Source organism: Equus przewalskii, chromosome 15, assembly GCF_037783145.1.
Source record: "Equus przewalskii isolate Varuska chromosome 15, EquPr2, whole genome shotgun sequence".
In the NCBI taxonomy this organism is placed as follows: domain Eukaryota; kingdom Metazoa; phylum Chordata; class Mammalia; order Perissodactyla; family Equidae; genus Equus; species Equus przewalskii.
The window spans coordinates 56735511-56756155 of NC_091845.1; the positions used below are offsets into that span (position 1 = coordinate 56735511).

The 20645-nt window shown below is 38.2% G+C and overlaps 1 protein-coding gene across 11 annotated transcripts in view; it reads right to left on the reverse strand.

Annotated features, from left to right (window-relative positions):
- ZCWPW2 (zinc finger CW-type and PWWP domain containing 2) overlaps nucleotides 1-20645 on the reverse strand; it is a 186357-nt gene that overhangs the window by 26283 nt on the left and 139429 nt on the right. For 3 of the 11 annotated variants that reach the window (XR_011527122.1, XR_011527125.1, XR_011527124.1), the window contains exons 8-10: nucleotides 11428-11478; nucleotides 10971-11067; nucleotides 9583-9681 (exon numbers count right to left, since the gene is read on the reverse strand). The exons of 1 other annotated variant lie outside the window; for it this stretch is intronic. Coding sequence is in view for 5 of the 10 variants with exons in the window: in XM_070575932.1 (XP_070432033.1) it covers nucleotides 14985-15146; nucleotides 18628-18752 (287 nt within the window). In the remaining 5 variants the exon portion in view is untranslated. Of the gene's footprint in view, nucleotides 1-3020; nucleotides 6717-9582; nucleotides 9863-10948; nucleotides 11068-11138; nucleotides 11479-14508; nucleotides 15147-18627; nucleotides 18753-20645 lie in introns of those variants that run through there. 7 more of the 11 variants (XM_070575932.1, XM_070575931.1, XM_070575928.1 and 4 more) reach the window with 5 other exon arrangements.

Consider the following 20645-nt stretch of genomic DNA (forward strand, 5'->3'; position numbering starts at 1 on the left):
AATCAGGAACACTCAGATTAAGTTTCCTTTGAAATACAGAGTTTCCAAAAGGAAGGAGTCTTTGGGGGAAAATATTTGTGAAGACTTATTGCTTTGGTTTGTTTGTTTGTTGTTTTTTTGTTTTACTTAAAACATTTGAAGGATTGTTGAAAGTTTTCTCTTCAATAAAATTGCCCCTCTGGGGCTGGCCCCGTGGCCGAGTGGTTAAGTTCGCGCGCTCCGCTGCAAGCGGCCCAGTGTTTCGTTGGTTCGAATCCTGGGCGTGGACATGGCACTGCTCATCAAGCCACGCTGAGGCAGCGTCCCACATGCCACAACTAGAAGGACCCACAACCAAGAATATACAACTATGTACTGGGGGGCTTTGGGGAGAAAAAGGAAAAAATAAAATCTTTAAAAAAAAAAAAATTGCCCCTCAATTCTCTTAAAATTGCTCTTAAGAGACAATCATTTCTTAGGAGAATGAATATTTAAAGCTCTTAAGAGAATCAAATTCTTGAGGTTCTGTCAATCCAAAAAAAATGTGTTTTAAAGACCTTAATAGATGTCAGCATATGTTTACATTTATGCCAAATTTGTAAGGTCATTGGTATTACAGCTCATGAAGAATAATTAGTAAGAAAGACTGAAATTTCTTTACATTTTGCAAATTCATTTGCTTGCTTTCCATCAAAGTTAAACTTTTTGGTAAATTATTATCATATCCAAGTGTCTCTATATTTTAAACACTTGAGATTAATTAAATATGCACCAAAAAAAGATATTTTAAAATTACCTTTGTCTATGCATGACTAGGCTAATAAAATAATTCTGTAGAGATTTAAAGATTTAAAGAACTCACTGATTTCATAACCTAGGCTACACAGTAGATGTATTTAGAGCTGAGAAAAATTAATTATAAATGATACTATACATGCCTGTTCCTCAAATATTTTAAATTAATTTGCTTTGATAAAAATGTAAAGTAGTAGGTTTCCTGGTAAACTATTTATTAAGTGCATTTCTTTTTAGTTATTTCTAATATTTTGCCTTAGAATTTGAATGGTCTCTTACTTTTATTTAAGAAGAAAAACATGTACAGTAATTACTTTTTTTGGTACTTTTTTTTTTGTTAATAACATACTCTTCTTCATTCTCACAAACAAATCCTCCTTTCTAATAGTTATCCTTTTTTCTTTCTGGTTATATCTCAGTGGTGATCTCTCCACACTCTTACCCCTAGATACACACACACACACACACACTACAGAAATTTTCTGTCTTTGCTTCTTTCTGTTTGTGTCTCTCTCTTTCAAACTTTCTCTCTTTGATTCTTTCTCTCTACTCCCCCCTTCCCTCTTCAGAATTAGAGCACAAATAAAGTGATTCATTAATTTGGCAAGATTGTGTTTATAAAAGAGAACAAGCAAGAAAAGAGTCAGTTGGCTTTGTAAGAAGAGAACACCAGTTACTGCCATAGGAGATCAATGCAGAAGCTCTTGTTTACATGACAATGTTAAATGTGAGTTTAAGTTCTGGATTATACCTCTCAGAGGGGTGTTTACTTTTTAAATAAGGATAAACCTGTTTATCTGAGGTGAAATACAAGATTAAAAAATTCAGGTATCTAGGGGCTGGCCCACTGGCATAGTGGTTAAGTTTGCATGCTCTGCTTCAGCAGTCTGGGGTTCACGGGTTCAGATCCTGGGCATGGACCTACACATCACTCATCAAGCCATGCTGTGGCAGTGTTCTACATACAAAATAGAGGAAGACTGGCACAGATGTCCTTAGCTCAGGGCCAATCTTCCTCACCAAAAAAAAAATAAATAAATAAAATCAGGTATCTCTGAAATGCAAACACAATTCACTTATTTATGATCACCAACACACTGTAATCAAGGCAGGACTCATTATTCAGTGATCATTGGATTCATTGTGACATATGTTTCTTTCAGCAAGAGAGGGAAAAGCGATGAAACTCACAGCACAGAATGACAGAACACTTAGGAAACAGAATTTTATTTGTTCTTCTGTTGGGAGAGCTAATTACTTTTCAATTTGAGCCCTTATGTCTTGATAAACATATATTAATTGAACCTGATTATTTCCTGCAAAGTCAGAAACATTCAAACATATTTGTGTTACTACAAAAGCTATATAATATAGTGGTGGGTAGTAATGGCTTTAATGAAGTCAGAAAGCTTCAAGTGGCAGAAGCAATGAAAGAAAGGCACAATCAGTATATTTTCTAATTCTTCATTCTAGCTACAAATATTAGCCTATTTGACTCATCAGCCACATTTATAGGTTTATATAATGACTCATTTACATAAACAGGTCTATTTAAAGTGGACAATATCCGGTATCCTGTTCAAATTCAGAAAACAAGGAAAAGAGAGGTTCAAGCCACCAAGAGAGATTTAGATGTAAAGTTTGATTTGAGAGAAACTCAATGAACTGACTAGTGAAATCTGCAACAAATAGTGAACTCAGCCTTAGCCGCATTGGCTGTATCAGAGTTGCCACACTTTTCCAGTCTCAAGGCCTTTGAACTGTGGTCCCTCTGCCTGGGATGCTCTTTCCCAGATACATACACAGCTCTCAGCCCAAATGTCTCATCAGAGGAAGCTTTCCTGACACCCTATTTCAAATATATAAAATAGCAGCCCCCATTTTTGTTTTATTTTTCTTCTTAGCTTCCTATCTTCCCTGACCTGGTCCACATCTACTTTTTAAAATTACTATATGTCTTATCCACTAGCATTTACTTTGTTCCTTTTTGTGTACTGCTTTTGTTAGCTCCTAGAAGAATGTCTGGTGGGGATTAAACAAATATTTGTTGACTTGACTAGAGGTAATTGTGAAGCATTAACATCATTAATTTTGACTAATATTATCTCAATACCAGGTAAGTCACTATGAGAAATCAAATATATGGTTCTTTTCTTTAAGAAGCTTACAATCTATTTGATGAGACAAGCCTGTCACACATTATATTAACTATCTATTGCTGTGTAACAAATTACCCCAAAACCATAGTAGCTTAAAACAATAACCATTTATTATCACATGCAGCTTCTATGGGTCAGGAATCTAGGAGTGGCTTAGCCTAGTGGTTCTGGCTCAGGGTGTCTCATAAGATTGCAGTCAAGATATTGGCCTGGGCTACTGACATCCAGAGGCTTGACGAGCACTGGAGGATCACTTCCAAAAGAGCTCACTCACATGGCTATCAAGTTAGTGCTGGTTGTTGGCAGGAGGCTTCAGTTTCTCACCATGTGAAACTCTCTATAGGGCTGCTGGAGTGTCCTCATGACGTGCAGCTGGATTCTTCCAGATGAGTGATCCAAAAGAGAGAAAAGTGGAAGCCACGACGTCTTTTATGACCTAGCCCTGGAGGTCACGCTCTGTCATGTTTGTGATACCTTAATGGTTACACAAGTGAACCCCACATGAGAGTGTGAATACCAGAAGGCGAGAATCATCTTGGAGACTGGTTACTACACACATGAAAGAAGCAATGAAGCATACATGCCCATGTGTAATTAAGTGCTAAACTGTGAAAACATTCAAGGTTCAATCAATTTTGGGAACTTGGACTTACACAGTTGGAAAGGCTAAGTTAGATGGCAAATTTAATCCTCATTTGGGCAAGGGTGTTTGTTCCAGATACTTTCAAAATATAAATTCCATCAATTAGTTTATTCAGAAAATATCTAATTATGAAATAATTTTTTATTCAATAAATATTTATAAACAATATTGCCTGCTGTCCTAGGTCCAGGGATTAGCAATAAAGCCTAGACCCTGGGAAGGAGGTACTCATGGTCCATTATGTATAAGGTCAAAATTTTGGAGCAATAATGCTTTTGAATGAATTTAAATACTTTGTGCAAGGAGACAAGAACCATCACCCAAAGCCAGTTTTTCTCTGGGCACTAAAAACAGAAATTACAAATACACAAAATGGAAAATAAAATAGACTTCATGTTCTTATTAGAAGCAATTTCAATTTCGTACAAGAAAGGCGGATTTTGAAAATAATCAGCTAAGTATTCTAACATCAAAAAATTCACTGATCATGATTATAATACATGAAGGAAAGCCACATGACCACCTTAATAAAAAGAATCCGTAGAAATTGATCTTATTCTCTAAAGCACCTCTACTTCCCTACCCTTGCCCACATTGGACTGTAACATCCTAGATTTTTAAATTTATCAGTCCACCAAAACGTTTTCCAGCCCAATGATTTTCCACTAGTATTTGTCACAAGAGTGAGTGACCAAAAGGACATTTAGTGGCTAAATCAAGTGTTTCTTTTAACATTTTCTCTTCTCCCTGTCCATTGCCTGATTTATTATTCTTACCTCAGTCGCTTTCAGGCCCAAGTCGGTAGCCTACATTAATGCTAATTTTCATCCCTCTCTAAGGAATTAGGAGAAAAAACTACCATCTCATAGTTGTTTAGTCAATGTTCTTTAAGACAAAGATTAACCCAGTGCACTGTTATAAGTAACATAAAATTCAAGTACAAACCAAACCTCAGTCTAACAGAGAAAAAGACCCTTTCATATACCTCTGATGGAAGATAAATGGTAGATGTAAAAAGCCTTAGAACTGTGCAGACACTCTGACTTATTAACTCCTCTTCCGGAAATGACTTGGAAAAAAAAGAATGTATATAAAGAAGGCATAAGGATGTTCATGGCAGAGTGGTTTATAATTGTGAAAACATGGAAACAAATTAAATGTCCATCAAGAGAGTATTTCATTGTATGGATTTAAATACATAGCAATAGAAATACTAAGCAATCATTAAAAATCATGTTGAAGAACAATATTTTATGGCATAAACATATATTCACAATATATAGTTAAAATAAAAAGGCACTGAAAACAATTATGTGATTGACATTTCATATGTGCTTTTAAAAGTATGTATTTACTTGGAAACAAGCTGCAAGGATTTTTTTAAATGTCAACAATGATTTATCTGTAGTTGGTAGGATTGCAGGTGACTTGCATTTTCTTATTGAAATTTTCTCTTCCTTTTTCAATAAGCATGTGTAATAGATGGATTGCATTAAAGGCCCAGCTCTATATTCACTGACTCTGGCTCTGGGATTAGCCGTGTGACTTGTTTTGGCCAACAGGATGTTAGCAAACGTGATGAAAGCAGAGGCTTGGAATGCACTGACAGAACAAGGCTTACTCTTGCTTTTGCTCCTCTGCTATTGCTACAAGAACATGCCTGGGCTAGCCTGTTGGAAGATGAAAGGTGGCACACAAAACAGAGCTGAGTTGCCCCAATTTCCCCACCTGACACTGCCCTAGATCATCAGTTGCTAGCTGGTCCCCAGATACGTGGATGAGCCTAGAAGATCAACAGAACCACACCTAAGTAGACCTGCAGCTGACCACAGACACATGAGTGAGATCAGCTGAAAGTAACCAAGTAGGCTGAACGCTGCAGGCTCCCAAACTAAAAAATGTGCTTTGTTGTTTGCCACTGGCATTTCGGGGTTGCCTGATACCCTGCATTACTATAGCAATGGAAAACCCATGGAGCATGTGTCTGCTGTCAGGGTTGGGGGAAATGGAAGAAAAAAGCAACAATCACCTTAGGTTCAAACCAAAAATGTTTAAGTATAAAACTTGTCAGAAAACATTTTTGAACAGGCTAGATTGGCAGAAATTTGAAAATCAATATAAAAATAGAACTGATGCTCTAACATGTGCAAGGCACTATGCTATGGTCTGGGAGAGTCACGAAGTGGAAGAACACGTAGTCCCTACCCCCTGGAACTCACATTGCAATAGTGGGAATCCCTCTTGACACAGACAGCATTCTCCGAGAGTTACCAACAATTGTATTAATATGCTACAGCACCAAAGAGCTTTAAATTGCTGACGTTGGTTAAAAATGCATTAGCTCTTCCCCAACATGATTTTGAGAGGACAGTAAAATCAAAAAGGCTGCTCTAGCCGCCCGATGAACTTGAAGTAATGAGGCCTATAAGTTGACTTGAACAGAAGAAAAGGATATTAAGCTTCCATGGAGGACAAATGAAAGTATCTACCTGTAACCTTTCTGACAACTGGAGACCCTTTGCCATTTAAAACTCTGCGGCTGTGTTGCATTATTCCCAGGCAGGCGAAAGTTTAATAAGACTTGTGGAGAACCTAACCTTCCAGTCCCTGGCTGCCTGCTGGCAACCCTAAGGCGCTCGCTGTGGAAGCTAACAATCTGAGCTAACATCAGGGCACGGATTTCTTCAGACACAGGGGCATAGGTTGGCATAGTAATGTCTGCCCACTGCCCCCACCCATCTGCTCCATGCATGCAAATAGCAGAAAGATGTGATTCCAAGCCAGTCGCAGCACCCAGCACCCTTGGGTGTTTAATCTTGGAGATTCTGGTGGTCATTGCTCTTCTCTACTGCAAAACCTGGCTCCCCTGCTGAACGAAGGTGCTGCCCCTTTAGTGTGATATATGAAGCTTTCTTTGAGCAAAGCCCAGCCTGTCTGGTCCAGCCTTAATGCACAATATTCTTCCCATCACGCCCTCCACCCCCTGCACTCTGGTTACTGGGGTTAGGTATTTGTTCTTCTTGCTTTTCTCATTTCTGTGCTTTGTTCAGCCTGGGACTTTCATCCTCTCCAGCCAGCCCACTCTTCCACCTTCAAATTCTGGCTTTGCTTCACAGGTCTGGTCTCTCTCCCCAGCTAGACTGTAAAAATAGTAACGATAGTTACAGAACATGCAATGCGCCAGGCACCTCACTAGGCACTTTGCGTCTTAATACATTTTATTCTGTTCAACAACTTTAGGAGATCAGTATTGTTATTATTATTATTATTATCATCATCATCATCCCAATTTTCAGATAAGGAAAGTGAGGCACAGAGAGGCTAAAGCAACTTGCCCAAAGTCAGTATCAGTTCCATGGGATTGGAGGTCACATGTAGCTTGTTTGCTATTACGTTACTAGTACCTGGCACAAAACCTGTATTACCATAGTATTGAATGAAGGAATGCATGAAATGTCTCCATGAAGCTGTTCCTGCAGTCAGAATTAATCTCACTCTCATTTGCTTTCACCTTTCCACCCTAGTACTTAACACATAAGTGTTTAACACATACTCTCATAAGGTTGGACCCCAATTTCCAAATAATCTCCACTTTCACACATTGCCATATATTCACACTCTAATCCGCCTTTGCTTGGAAGAAGTCAGGCTTTCACAGATAGGTAATTTCCAGCTCTGGCACCACCTGAGAACAGCTGCTGCTGAGAGATGGTGCCAGGAGTCCTTGGGAGTGTGGGAAGAAGGACTGTGAGCAGAAGTTGGAGGCTGCTTGGCCAACCTCTTACCCTAAACAAGCACCCTGGCCCCTCTGTAGTGAAGGGGCTCCAAGTGCTTGCCAGCTCACTTAGAGCCACCACCCAAGATGAGTGTCCCTTGCCAATCTCTCCTCCCATGCCTCCTATATCTTGACTTCATCCATAGTAACAGCGGAGGTTATGGAGGAAGAGGGGGCAATGGATTGCAGCCAGGCAACTAAGCAGGAACTGGAAAGGGGAAATGGTGGTGGTCATACGGAGTACCTAAGGTCTGATCCAATTGTGCTGGTAGGATCACTGAATCCCCTCAGGCCAAGCACTAGTGGGGTTTAAAGGTCAGATGGCACTGTCATTGGCCCTCTCTGCAATTCAAGAGGAACCAAAGGAGGAGTTTGAGAGGGGAGTTCTAGTTCTGGCTTAACTTTCTCCACGACAGCTGTTGGCAGCCCAGCTCTAAAGTTGTCTGTTGACCTCATACTCTGTGAGTATTTCTCACCTCTGGCAGGGGACACCAGAGACTGAAGGAATTGTATTAAGGGATTTTTAAATTACTGCCCCTTAGCTCTCTGGGAAGAGAACTCCCTTCTGCTTTCAGACACTCAATTTTCAAATGGACTTTCTGCACTGAGGACCACTTACATTTGTTTACATTCTTCCATCACTAGATTGTAAGCTCCAGAAGAGAAGGGAATGACCACATTCACATTTCTCTCCTGCCTTCTCCTTTCTCTCTGCAAATTGCAAAAGGATTGTTTTATAAAATTTTAAATTTATGCAATTTAATTGCATGTAATAATAAGCAAGTGTCACTGCTAAAATAGATTAATTCTGATCATATATTTTGGTGAGCTTCCTGGCATTCAAACGATCTTTGGAGCCAGGGCCCAAATTCCAACTTGCTGGAAGAGGGCATGCTTGGGCTCCCTGTGAAAGGCATTCATACATTTACTAGCATGCATCCAAAATGACACAGAATCCTGCTACTACCATCAGTATTAAGGCTTTTTTCCCCTTTCCTTTTTTAACTTAATGTCTGTGAAGAAAGCAAAGTGATTTAAAGCCATTGGTAAAATTCAACAGTGAGATGTCCCTTAGAAGACAGACGCTGTTAACATACTTATCACAGAGAAGACCATAATGCTGCTAGCGATGGTTTCCAAAGATTAATTTTAAAAAAGAGAAAAAAGGAATTCTGATATTGATGACTAGTAGATGGAGTAATACAAGAATAAAACAAGTGATCATTTCAAATCTGTCATTACATTTTATCTCAGTAATTATTAATTGCAATGTACTTAAACACATACTTGGTTTCCTTCTGAAAGAATACATAGAAGGTGATTTATAAGGCACTTAAAATATTTCAGATAAAATATCTAATTTATTCCTCAAACAATGCTTTGCTTCAGATAGTTCCAGCTCCATTTTACATATGAGGAAACTAGAAGATCATTCCACCATCCAACTAGCAACCGGATGATTAAACAATACAGACAATAATCAAGGGTGTGGGATCTGGAACCAGACAGAAATGTACTCAAATTCTGGCCTTTCCATTTACTGGTTATATGACTTAGACAAGCTAGTAGGTAAAATACGAGCCCAAACTTAGATTTTGCAACTCAAAATCCTATGACACAATACCAAAGTGCAAAGGAAGGCATGGGGAACAGAAGGGGAGTGGGAATACATGTGTACTTTTCTTTGCCAAATAAGACATTCCACCATTGTGGGCATATTTCCACTCTATGTGATTATTATAGAGTCTAAAAACACTTAAAAGGAAGAAGTAATCTACTCTTATAAACCCTTAGTGATATGTTGGTGGTGTTGGTATCCCATTTATTTATAATCTCTATACATGTTACCTCCTTGATAAAGCAATCTGAGGCAGTTTATAATAAAACTCACCACTGTGTGCTGGTTAGGTAATGGGCACTAGCTGAGGGGCCAGTCTGGGCCAGATCTAGACAAACCTGGGAAAGTCATGGGACAGAAGGCCTTGGGCTAGCACTCTGGGTTCAATCCAGGAGGCATGACTATAGATAGTAGTTCCACTCTAAGGAGAAAATATCAAACGGGCTAGATACAGCTGGAAAGCTGACACCACAGCTTGTCTGTGAAATTGTTGCTGGAACCAAGAAGCCAAGTGTACAAGTTAACTCTTGCCACAATAATGCTGTATAACAAAACATCCCAAAACTCGGTGTCAAAAAACAACAATCCTTTATTCTATACATCTATAGATCACCTGGGGCAGCTCTGCTTCATTCTGCAGTTCCGTGGGTCTGGGTCTTCTCCACGGTCTTTCATCCTCCCTGATTCAGAGGGCTTGGTAAGGCATGTTCTTCTGAAGGTGATGGCAGAGGTACAAGAAGAAAAGAAAAAGCACCCAAAGCCTCTTAAGGCCTTGACTAAAAATTGGTACCATTGCTTCAGCCCTATTTTATTGATCAAAGCAAGAAGTCAAGCTCAAAGTCACAAGGCAGGGAAGTACATTCTGCCCATGATAGGGTCATGATAATGATGCACTGCAGGAAGACACAAAGAACTTGGATCAATAATTCAATAAATTACTATCCACCTCTTTGGCCACATTATTCGTATCCCTCCAATATGAAAACATTCCCCATCCCCATCAATGGACACCCATAAGTCTCACCTAATCATGGTATCAGGCTCAACATTTCGGACTTCATGATCTACATCAGGTCCAGACATGAACTGGACTTATGAACTAAAAAGACAAATTATTGGCCCATCCCATCGCCACACCCACACAATATGTAGTAGTATATGGAAACAGGATAATCACAATAAACACCTCCATTCAAAAGGAGGAAACTTGGTCCTTAGCCAATTCCGAAATTAGCCAAGGCAATTAGCCAAGTTCCCCAGCTATGGGAGTAGAAAATATTTCTTCATTAGACCTGGGTTCTATTCCCAGGGGAAGAGGAAGCAAGCTGGGGTGGAGAGGTGGTAGGGAAGATCTCCAGTCCATTGTTTTCTACAGCTCCTGGCTCTGTCCTCTGAGATATCCTTTCCTATCATCTTCCTCATTTGCTTCTGAAGAAGACATTGAAACTTAGACCTCTTTTTGGTGGCTAAGAAGTTTCCCCAGGCTGTTTCTTGCCTATAGAAAATTGGAGGCTTGGAGGTCTTTTTTTTCCCCTCAAACAATTTCAGTCTCTTTTAGTTCAGGCTGGTAGTACTATGGCAATATCATTTTCTCTACAATTTAGTGGGTCTTCTATGTATTTGATTCCAGTTCATTCCATGTGTCAAAATCACATTTTTGTCCAGACATCCCTCTCTCTCCAGATGTAATTACTAGCACTTTGGGCACATCAGGTGGTTGCAGTACCATGCCTTTTAAGATTTATAGGAGGTTTTGTCCAGCTGAAAGATCTACTAAAAGTCACTTTGTAATATTTTGCAGTGTTACAGCCACACCTCTGATTGGGTCTTTACTCTGAGGCCATGTTTTCCTGCAAACCACCTGGATTTGGTCTTTGTCTTTTCTGTTATAATTCAAGAATCATGCCCTGGACTTGATCTCAGTCCCCAGGCCATATCCTAATTTGAGAATCTCTTTCTGGGCGGAGAGGCTGAAGATAAGGAACAGTTTTATTTTCTTACCTAGCATATTCCAAGCTGCTTGCAATCCGTGTTTTCATTTGTTTGCTTGTTTTGTTTTTGAGCATCTCTCTTTATTGTAGTACTTTCCAATATGCATCTAAAAGCAAACAACTCATTCTTTCAAAATTTTCCTTGGAAACTATTTTCTCCTCTGCCCTTTCATTTGATTATGCTGCTCACCACTTTGAGTGCTTATTCTATGCAACAAATCAGTGGGTGGAAAAATTCTAACATTTAGATTTGTGGACAGAGAATGTCCTACTTAGACCTTAAGACCAAATTTATCTGTACTAACCAACTTTTCTAGAACTCTATTGAGAGGCATCAAGAGTTGGCTCAGCCCTAAAGTACTTAAAAATTTTTAATTGTACTATGTCTAGTTCTCCTCTTGGGACCCTATAGGGAGACGAAACGATAGGGTAGGATTTGGATCTTTCTAGGATTTTCAAAATCTTACCTTTGTCCCTTGGAAGGGCCACAGGTGCAAATGCTACTGGTCTGGAAGTATCTGGAACAGAATTCCACCACTTGTTATCCTCAATAAATGGTGGAGTCATGAAATACCAGCTATTTGATAGAGCTATTAGATGGTAAAATGGTTTGGTTCCATCAGAAGCACTAGACAGGTCACTCAGTTTCATTAATGAAAGATTCCTCCAGAAAGAGCTAACCACCATTTTTTCCCACAAAGGCTCTAGACTGATTACAAAGTTTATGATAGTGCCTAGGTCTATTAGTAGATGGATGAACTGTCTGTGGCCCATCACCCTCCACAGCAGAGCTAGTAAGTTCAAGGCTGTAGAACTACAGACGCTTTCAAGTACATGGGTACTTCCCCCTTTATCCCACTAGTGGAAACAAGAGACTAACCTATCAAAAGTACACAGCCTGTTCTCAATAAAGATAGACCTAAGCCTCTGACCACTAAAAATCTCTGCATAAATTCAGCTTCCAGCATGGAGTAAACTGACCAGGACTTCCTGGAAAATAAGGCAACAGACCTGGCTTTGGTGCTTAACTCTCCAGGGTCTGCAGATCTAACTAGGGACTCAGATTTCAATAGATCTAGACCTTCCATAAGTTCATGGAGGCTGTAGAGTAGGACGGCTTGGCCCAACTCATTCCAAAGAGGATCAGTCAGCCACTTCTCAAGCTGGACAAAGAGGGACTTTTATTCTAGCCAAAATGCTTGGGCAGAAGGCCCTGACATACTGCCTTATACCTTACATATCAAACTTGATATAACTAGTGTACTTAGAAGTTAACTTCCCTTGGTGGGCAGGATGCAATTTCCTTAAGATGTTCTCCTTCGGGCCTCGCAAGAGGCTCTAGCTATAAATGTAGAGTATTAGCCACCTTTAGGTCTTCCCTAGAAGTCAGCTAATCACATACAGTCCTTGGTCTCAGTTCCCCAGAAGCAGGTATGTCACCTCAGGTTCTGTTGAAAGGAGCATGTTAGTCCACTAGGCATAGGAGAGGCATGGCAGGGGCAGTCAAAAGAGAAATGCTGAGTCAACAATAATCATAGCCATAACTTGCATAGTTTTCTACGTGTTAGGATTGTTATATGCTTCTTATGTACATTAATATGTTTCCTTTCACAGCAACTTCCACTTTATAGATGGAAAAAAGCCTAGACTCAGAGAAGTTAAATAAATTGCCTCAGGTCTTTCAGCTGGTAGATGTCAGCACCAGGATCTGAAGGCAGGCATTCCATTTCCACGGTCCCACTGCTGTGCCCTGGTCTACGTTATATGGCCTGCCTCTGAACATGGGATATGTACCAGTAGGGTGGCTTTGCCAGCCATGCATGATTCTTAGCCCTGAGGACAGAGATGTTAGTTGACTGTTCCTTCATCTCTTTCCCTGGGCACATTCTACCTCAAAATTTGAAAGCCTGACATGGATCTCACATGGATCTCACATGGATCCAGGATTCCATGAGGAGGAAAGAGACTGCAGTTTCCTTTGCAGACACAGCCAATCTAAATGTTTGTTCTCAGAACCATTTTGAGCTGCTCAAGTACTCAAAGACTTCAGTGGAAATTCCAGACTTCTACAACTCAGAACATAGCAGAGACGAATTGTCTGGAAACTTCAGTATCTTACCTATGGAATCTGACTTTGATGAGCACTGGCTGTTCCACCAAGAGGAATTAGCTGCAAGTGATCTAACTGATCTACTAGGTGGAGGGTTATATCAAACAACTGAATGGTGGATAAAGTCTTTCAAATACAATTGTAGTCATTTTTATAATTGATTCTAAATAGTAACAAAAAGTGGGAACAATTACATCTTGTAGGCTGTGAATAGAAAATCATACCACCAAGAAAAAGAGGAATAACTTTTCTGAATGCTGTGGAGTAAATTCAGCTGGAAGAAAAAAAGGAAGCCTTAGCCTTCACTGTTTAATACCATGTAGAATTTAAATGTGATGTGTTGAGGCACTATTCCTAGTCACTCTGGTTCTTAGAGTGGTATTGAAATGCAGGCTTTGTCAAAGCGTGAATAGCTTAGAATCTTCGCTGAACTCACACACTTTGGCCCAAACTTGGTATTTGTTCCATGTTTCTCATCTGCATGTATTCCTACCTCATTGTGAATACCAGAAACCAGGAGTTGTTCCTGACTCCTCCCACTGTCTCATCCCTATATCCTATCTCTAAATCATGATAATCCATTGATGTTAATTTAGCTGGAATCTCTAAAGATTCTTCTCTCCACTGCAGCACCACCACATTTCAGACTCTCATAATCTTGCAACTGAATTCCCAAAGTAGTATCCTAACTGGTCCCCTGACTCCAGTGTGACTCCTTCTCACTCCATTATTCACACTGCTGCTGGTGTGATCTTTCTGAAATGTGAAAGTGATTCCACTGTTTAAAACTCTTCACTTGGGCCCTATAATTTTCAGGATACATTATAAGCTCCTTAGCCTGTGTACACAGCCATCTTCATCTGCTGTGGCTTATCTTCTCACCCTCACACGTCACTCCAGCTAATTCAACTAACAGCAGGTCCCAGATTGCTTTTTTCCTCTCTTTAAGCTTTGTTTTTGGTTTTTATGTGCTTGGAATGCCCTTTCCCCAAACCCCCACCTGAAGGGAGAGAGACTGGCAGAGAGAAAGAACCAGAGCTGAAACTAGAGATGAATGTGTATATATACTCATTCTGATGTGAATAGAACAAGATCTAGAAGAACCCTCACTAAAACTGTTCATCAGAATCCATAAGGAATGGGGTTTCAGGGAAGAAGTTAAGGGAGTGGTATTACATGATGTACTTTTTACATTTCTATATTGTTTGCATTTTTAAATATTGAATACGTTTAACTTATCTCTACATATTTTAAATTACATTTTCCCATCCTCATCTCCAGAGATACTGATTCAGTGGGGAAGGGGCCAGGATTCTGATCTTACAAAGACCTCCACAATCTCTGTTAATCAGTCAGTTTTGGGAACTGTGGTTGAAATGACCGTTTCCAACATAATAAGAAAATATATATTTTTGTTTTTAAAATAAAGCTCCAACCCTATTGTACAACATTTTTTTTATTATTTCCTTTCATTTTGTAGAGCTTAATTCCACTACAAATACACATTCTCTAAGTATATTAGATTTGAATTATCTCTAGGAATTATAATAACCTTGGCAGCCATTTTAACAGCTAGCCACATTTGAATGAAGAGACTAAATAGTCATTGTAAAGCATGTGTTTCATAAAGTAAGTTTCATAAATCATTTTAAAATAAAGGCAAAGAAGAAAAAAATCTACAAATATAAATATCAGGATATCTTAAATTCTAAATTTTCAACACTAACTTAAATACCATTTGATTGGCTCTCAAAACAATGGACAGTCTCAAAGTATGAAGTAAAAAGTTATTACAAAGATCAAATTTGGTATAATGTATACCTACTTCACTAAACATTTTTAAGTTTTTGACTTTGGGAAAATATAAAGATGTAAATATTTTTATAAATAACTTTTGAAAATATCTATAATGTCCTAAATTTCAGACATCAAAGCATCTATTTCTTTAAATATGTTAGTTATATTTTGAATACATTCTCCAGCTTTTAATTTTATTCCATCAATTACAAGATAGTCCTCTTCATAGTGGTTTTCAAATGGACTGCCTGCAGGAGCTTCAGAGCTGCATTTAGATAACTGTAAAAATAACCATACAACAACTCATCAGATCTACATCAAATCTACTTGAAGAACAGGCTTAATTATTTGAACAAAACATAAAGTTGTCAGTAACTCCTCAAGTCACAGCAGTTACACAGTTTTCTGTTATGCTGGTGGTCAAATAATAATCCCCACATATAGTATAACGTACAGTAAATGTGTTAGTACAAGAATAACATTATTTAGGTCCTGTCTCTATTCCCCAACATTGCACGTCTTTAGTTTTAACTTTATGCTTTGGAAAAATGTGATCACTTAAATTCTGTGAGTTTTCTATATTTGTTTAGTTTTAAAATTATTATTATAGGGAATACAACTTAAAACTGTTTTAGTCACATTTTCTGTGGTCATCTTCTCGTAAACATTTACATTACTTAAGAATAGTGATAGTTTGCTCTAGTTTGTGGCAAAGGACACTGGTAAAAACAATGCAAATGCACATGCTCATATGAGATTTATAGCTTCAAGGTTAATTAAAGCTAGAGTTAACTTTCTACAAAATTCAAAGAAAAAGAATATACATGTAGTTTATACAAGTATTTTCATACATCAAAAATGTACCTTTTAATACAAATATTTATTCAGTAAATTCTGTCTTATTTGTAAATGGATTATCTAATTTGTGAATTATTCAGATGCATTTTATAAAAATCTGAAATTAATTTCCTGCCATTGCTTGCCAAGTCAGGGCATGTCAACCAGTGTTAATATTAGCTAAAGAAGAACATAATTAAGGTGATTCTACTGAGGAAAATAATTTCATAGAGTATTTCAATGACAAATAGAAATGAATTTTGATTATCTGTGTGTGTATACTTTTTTCATGTTGCTACTCTCATCCACTGGTATAAATGCTTGAGAGTAATCAACTTGAAACTGAATACGTGAAATGAATGATGAAAACATCATCCAATTTACGACTTTGAGAAAAGCTCAAACAATATCTGCTCAGAAAATAAACATGCTCAGAACTTAAAAATTATCAGGTGGCTCTTTCTGGCGTGTTAGTTTATAAGAGGCCACTTTCTCCTAGAAACAAAACCCACCTCCAGTTTTAAGGGGTGTTACTTTTGGAAGCCATATTAATTTTTCCTACTAACTAAACTAAAAAAGAAATCCATGGGGTGATCATTTCTTTACTTTTAAACTAGAAATTGTTCCAGTTTTGCTGGTTGGTTTCCTTGCTATTCTCCTCATTTAAAAGTGAACAAGGCCCTAAATATTCTGAACCTGGCATGAATACCAGACTTACTAAGCTCAGTGTGGAGAGTGGCTTATGAACCAGACAGCAGGAGGCACTCACCTGCCTGCCAACAAGTTAAAGTGGTTAGTTTTTACAATTCCTAAATGCCTTTTGAAAGTGTAAAATGTGACAAGAATCTAAAACAAAAAGCACTCTCCTGCCTGGTGATGTATTAAAACCATGTATTTTACCTTAAGAAATAAAAATCAGACGTAATTTTCTGTTCTATCAAGTTACTAGTTATAATGGCAAAATAGAAGCCAATTCTATGGTTGTAAAAGCTCCAGGACATCTCTATAAAAATCAACCTGGCTGTACTTTTGAATAGACAAACGCAAAGACTGAAAAAACATTGCACAAAACCATATGGTACTCAAAGAAAACATACATTTTCTGGAAAAGAATAATTTGTACATTAATTATATGCATATAAGATATATGTCACCAATCTATAGATTTTGTTCTACAAAAGGAAAGATCTATATATAGAAAACAAGTTTTTTAAAAGAGGAACTTTAATTTGAAAAATGGCATTTACAATCCACACAAATTCAGATAGAAGTTGTATTACTGGTGCTGATTAAGAAAACTATTATGTTTTTCAACTCAGTAAAAGTTTTTAACATTAATTTTTCTTTTAACACATTTATCTCCTTAACTGTAGATTCTGTATATTTTCTTGATTTCTAACTCAATAAAGGAGGTATTTAAGAATCATCTTTGTTCTTATTGAAGTTCTCAATAAAATCGTGCAGTTGGGCAGTCTGCCAGTGTGTAAACAAGCTTGCCCCTTTATAAATGTACCTTTTTCTGCATCTGAGAACAAATAAACCTGGGGATGAGTAGTTGTTCAGAGTGAGAATGTTGGAAAAGACATGAAGCAAGGAAATCTTAGCACTCATTCTCTGTAGTGACAGCCATTGACAATTCTTATCTGTAGTAATAGCTAGCCATAGGTGTCAAAGCACTTTTCCCGGTTTGCCTTATTTAATCCTCAAAACAATCCTCTGAGGCAAATGAAAAGCAACTTCGCCAATTTACGCCAGTCCTAACTGGAAGGACCAGGACTGGGGCACAGGCGTTATATTCCGGAGTTTGTGCTCCTGACCACTGTGCTCTCTTGACTCCAGGCACACTATATATCTAAATGAATGAATGAAAGAATGAATGAAATCTTATTGATTCAGTGACTCCTCACTGCCATGTTTCTTTTTTTTTTTTTTTTGAGGAAGATTAGCCCTGAGCTAACTACTGCCAATCTTCCTCTTTTTGCTGAGGAAGACTGGACCTGAGCTAACATCCATGCCCATTTTTCTCTATTTTATACGTGGGACGCCTACCACAGCATGGCTTTTTGCCAAGCGGTGCCATGTCTGCACCCAGGATCCGAACCCTCGAACCCCGGGCCACCGAGAAGCAGAATGTGCGAACTTAACCGCTGCACCACCAGGCCAGCCCACCATGTTTCTTCCTAACTACTTAGGGAACAGCTGTACTGCCTTGTGGAAGTGTCTGCCTCATGACTTGTTCTCACACCTACCACATTGCTGCTCCGTATTAATGATATGGGCTTGTACCCTCATTTTATTTGCAGAGACATGGAACTGATGTGCTGAGCAGTTTGTCAACCAAGTTAAAATTTATGTTGTCATATGTAAGAATTGAATAAAGTAAGCACACATGGCCTTTCTCAGCCCAACATAGTTGGCCAAAAGAAAAAAAAGGACAAATCTAGTTATGAATGGCGAAATGCATTCCAATGAAATATTCTACCTCCAGTATGTTAATAATGAGGTTGGTCCCTATAGAGATTATCCCTGTGCATGAACCAGATAAGGCAGATTTCCCAGCAAGCTGCTCTTATTCTGGCCCATTCTCCCTACTGTAAAGACTGGCAGCAGGGGAGAGGCCTCTCTGCAGTGGCACTCCGTCATCCACAGTGAGACCCTTCTATCTTTCTTCATTCCAACCTCAAAGATCTCAAATAAAAAGAGCTCCTCTGCTCAAACACAGATATTTTTTCAAAGAGTGATAGATGTATTCTGATTTCTCAACAGGCTACTAGTTTATTATTCATCTCATGATAATCCAGGGCTACAATTTCAGAAGTGAAAAAATTTTCCCATATAATTAAAATATGCATTCAGGAACAATTGCTGCCATTTAAAGAATCTGAAGTTGCTATTTAGGCCTGATAATAACCATGAGTACTACCTTTTCTGCTGTATTTATTTCCTCTCTATATTCCTCTTCAGACTCATCAGGTGTTGCTGTGGGCTCGAGGGCTTGTTGTAGCATTTGCTCCAGCTCTTTTAGTAAAACTTCTGTCTCAGAGACAACTAGAGAAACATCATCAATATAGTAAAAACCGCTACACCTTACTTAATTCAATCTAATTCATAATCTTAACCATCCAAAAAGAGGAAATGTTCTAAATGTTACAAGATAAACAATAAATACTTCATATAATTTTCACATATGCCTCTGCTTGATGCAAAATTATTATGGATTTCCAGGTGAATCGCTTATAATTATTCCTTGAAAAATGTAGGTGACATTCTTGCTATGTGTAGACCATGAGGTATCCTGAAACACAAAAGCTCAATAGAAGTTTTTTTCTTTTTTTATCAGGAGCCAAGGGCACCAAACTAAATTATGTTATGTAAAGACCAGGGGTCAGCAATTTTTTTCTGTGAAGGGCAAGAGAGTAAATATTTCAGTGTTTGTGGACCAGATGATCTCTGTCACAACTACTCAATTCTGCTGTTGTAGTACAAACCATAGACATGTAAACAAACATGAGAGTGGCTACGTTCCAATAAAACTTTATTTACAAAAACAGGCACAGACTGGTGGACTGTGGGCCACAGTTTGCTAATCCCTGCAATAAACTGTTAAAACTACTGTTTAAAAAGGGAAGCCATGTAATTAAGTGGCTAGGCTAAACAAAGGCCAGTCTATTCCTAACCCAAATATCAACACATCTTAGTTGCCTAATATGATATTTAAAAAAAAAATACCACACTTATAAAAGTTTCTGTGTGTGTGCTACTGTGACACAAAAATATAAGTAGGTAAAAAATCTGGTAATTCATTGAACTTGCTGAGATAAAATAGTATCACTCAACTACCGATTAACAATATGCTACTGAATTCTTAGTTTAAATAAAACAAACATTTTCATTTGATACAGAGTCTTGTTGAAGTAAAGATCAAGGAAAGGAGGGCATGTGTGGCCTGTAGTCCTGCACAACAGACAGATGGAACATCTGAGAAATCCTTCCAAAGGCAACATGATTCAAAGAGAAAGGCCAGGAATACACATCCCGTCAACTTCCACTCTGTTCACAAAATCTGACACATCACCTCCTATTAGCCACTGTTCATTGACAGGTCACCAAGAACCACACTAGGTAGAGCAGTTGAAAGTTCATGGAACATGGAAACAGACCCAATCAGCACACACACTTTAGAGCTAAAATACTATCAGTGAATACGGAAGAAAGGTGTTCTCAGCAATAACATTAATTTTGAATCTAACTGTTGAACATATTTAAAATTTTTCTGATTAATAATGTTTAGGAAAAGTACAAATGCTATATACATCCATTTATGTGTGTGTGAACACACCCACAGGTATCCTTGTAAACTAAGCATGTTGTAAGGTAAAAAACAGATTATTAATGTGAAAAGTTTTATGCAGTTTCCTTTACTCCAGTTCAAAAGACTCGATATCTTATTATCACCTTCTTTGTTGATAATTTTCTCTTATCTATTACTCATAAGAAGGAAATTTTAAAATTCTGCTAAAACATTTCTTAAATCATAGTGTTAAATAAAGTCATGGGAGGTTATAAAATAGTTTCCCTTTCTTGGTTGTCACTACAGTACTAGAAAAACAATTTTTAGTTTATATTTTTCACATTACAGTTTTGTCTACAAAAATAAGTTGGTTTTTTTTTGAGGAAGATTAGCCCTGAGCTAACATCGGCCACCAATCCTCCTCTTTTTGCTGAGGAAGACTGGCCCTGAGCTAACATCCATGCCTATCTTCCTCTACTTTATATGTGGGACGCCTGCCACAGGCTGGCTTGACAAGCAGTGCAGAGGTCCACACCTAGGATCCGAACTGGAGAACCCTGGGCTGCCAAAGTGGAAGGTGAGAACTTAATCACTGTGCCACCAGGCTGGTCCCTACAAAAATAATTTTCCTCAATACTTATTTCTTGCCC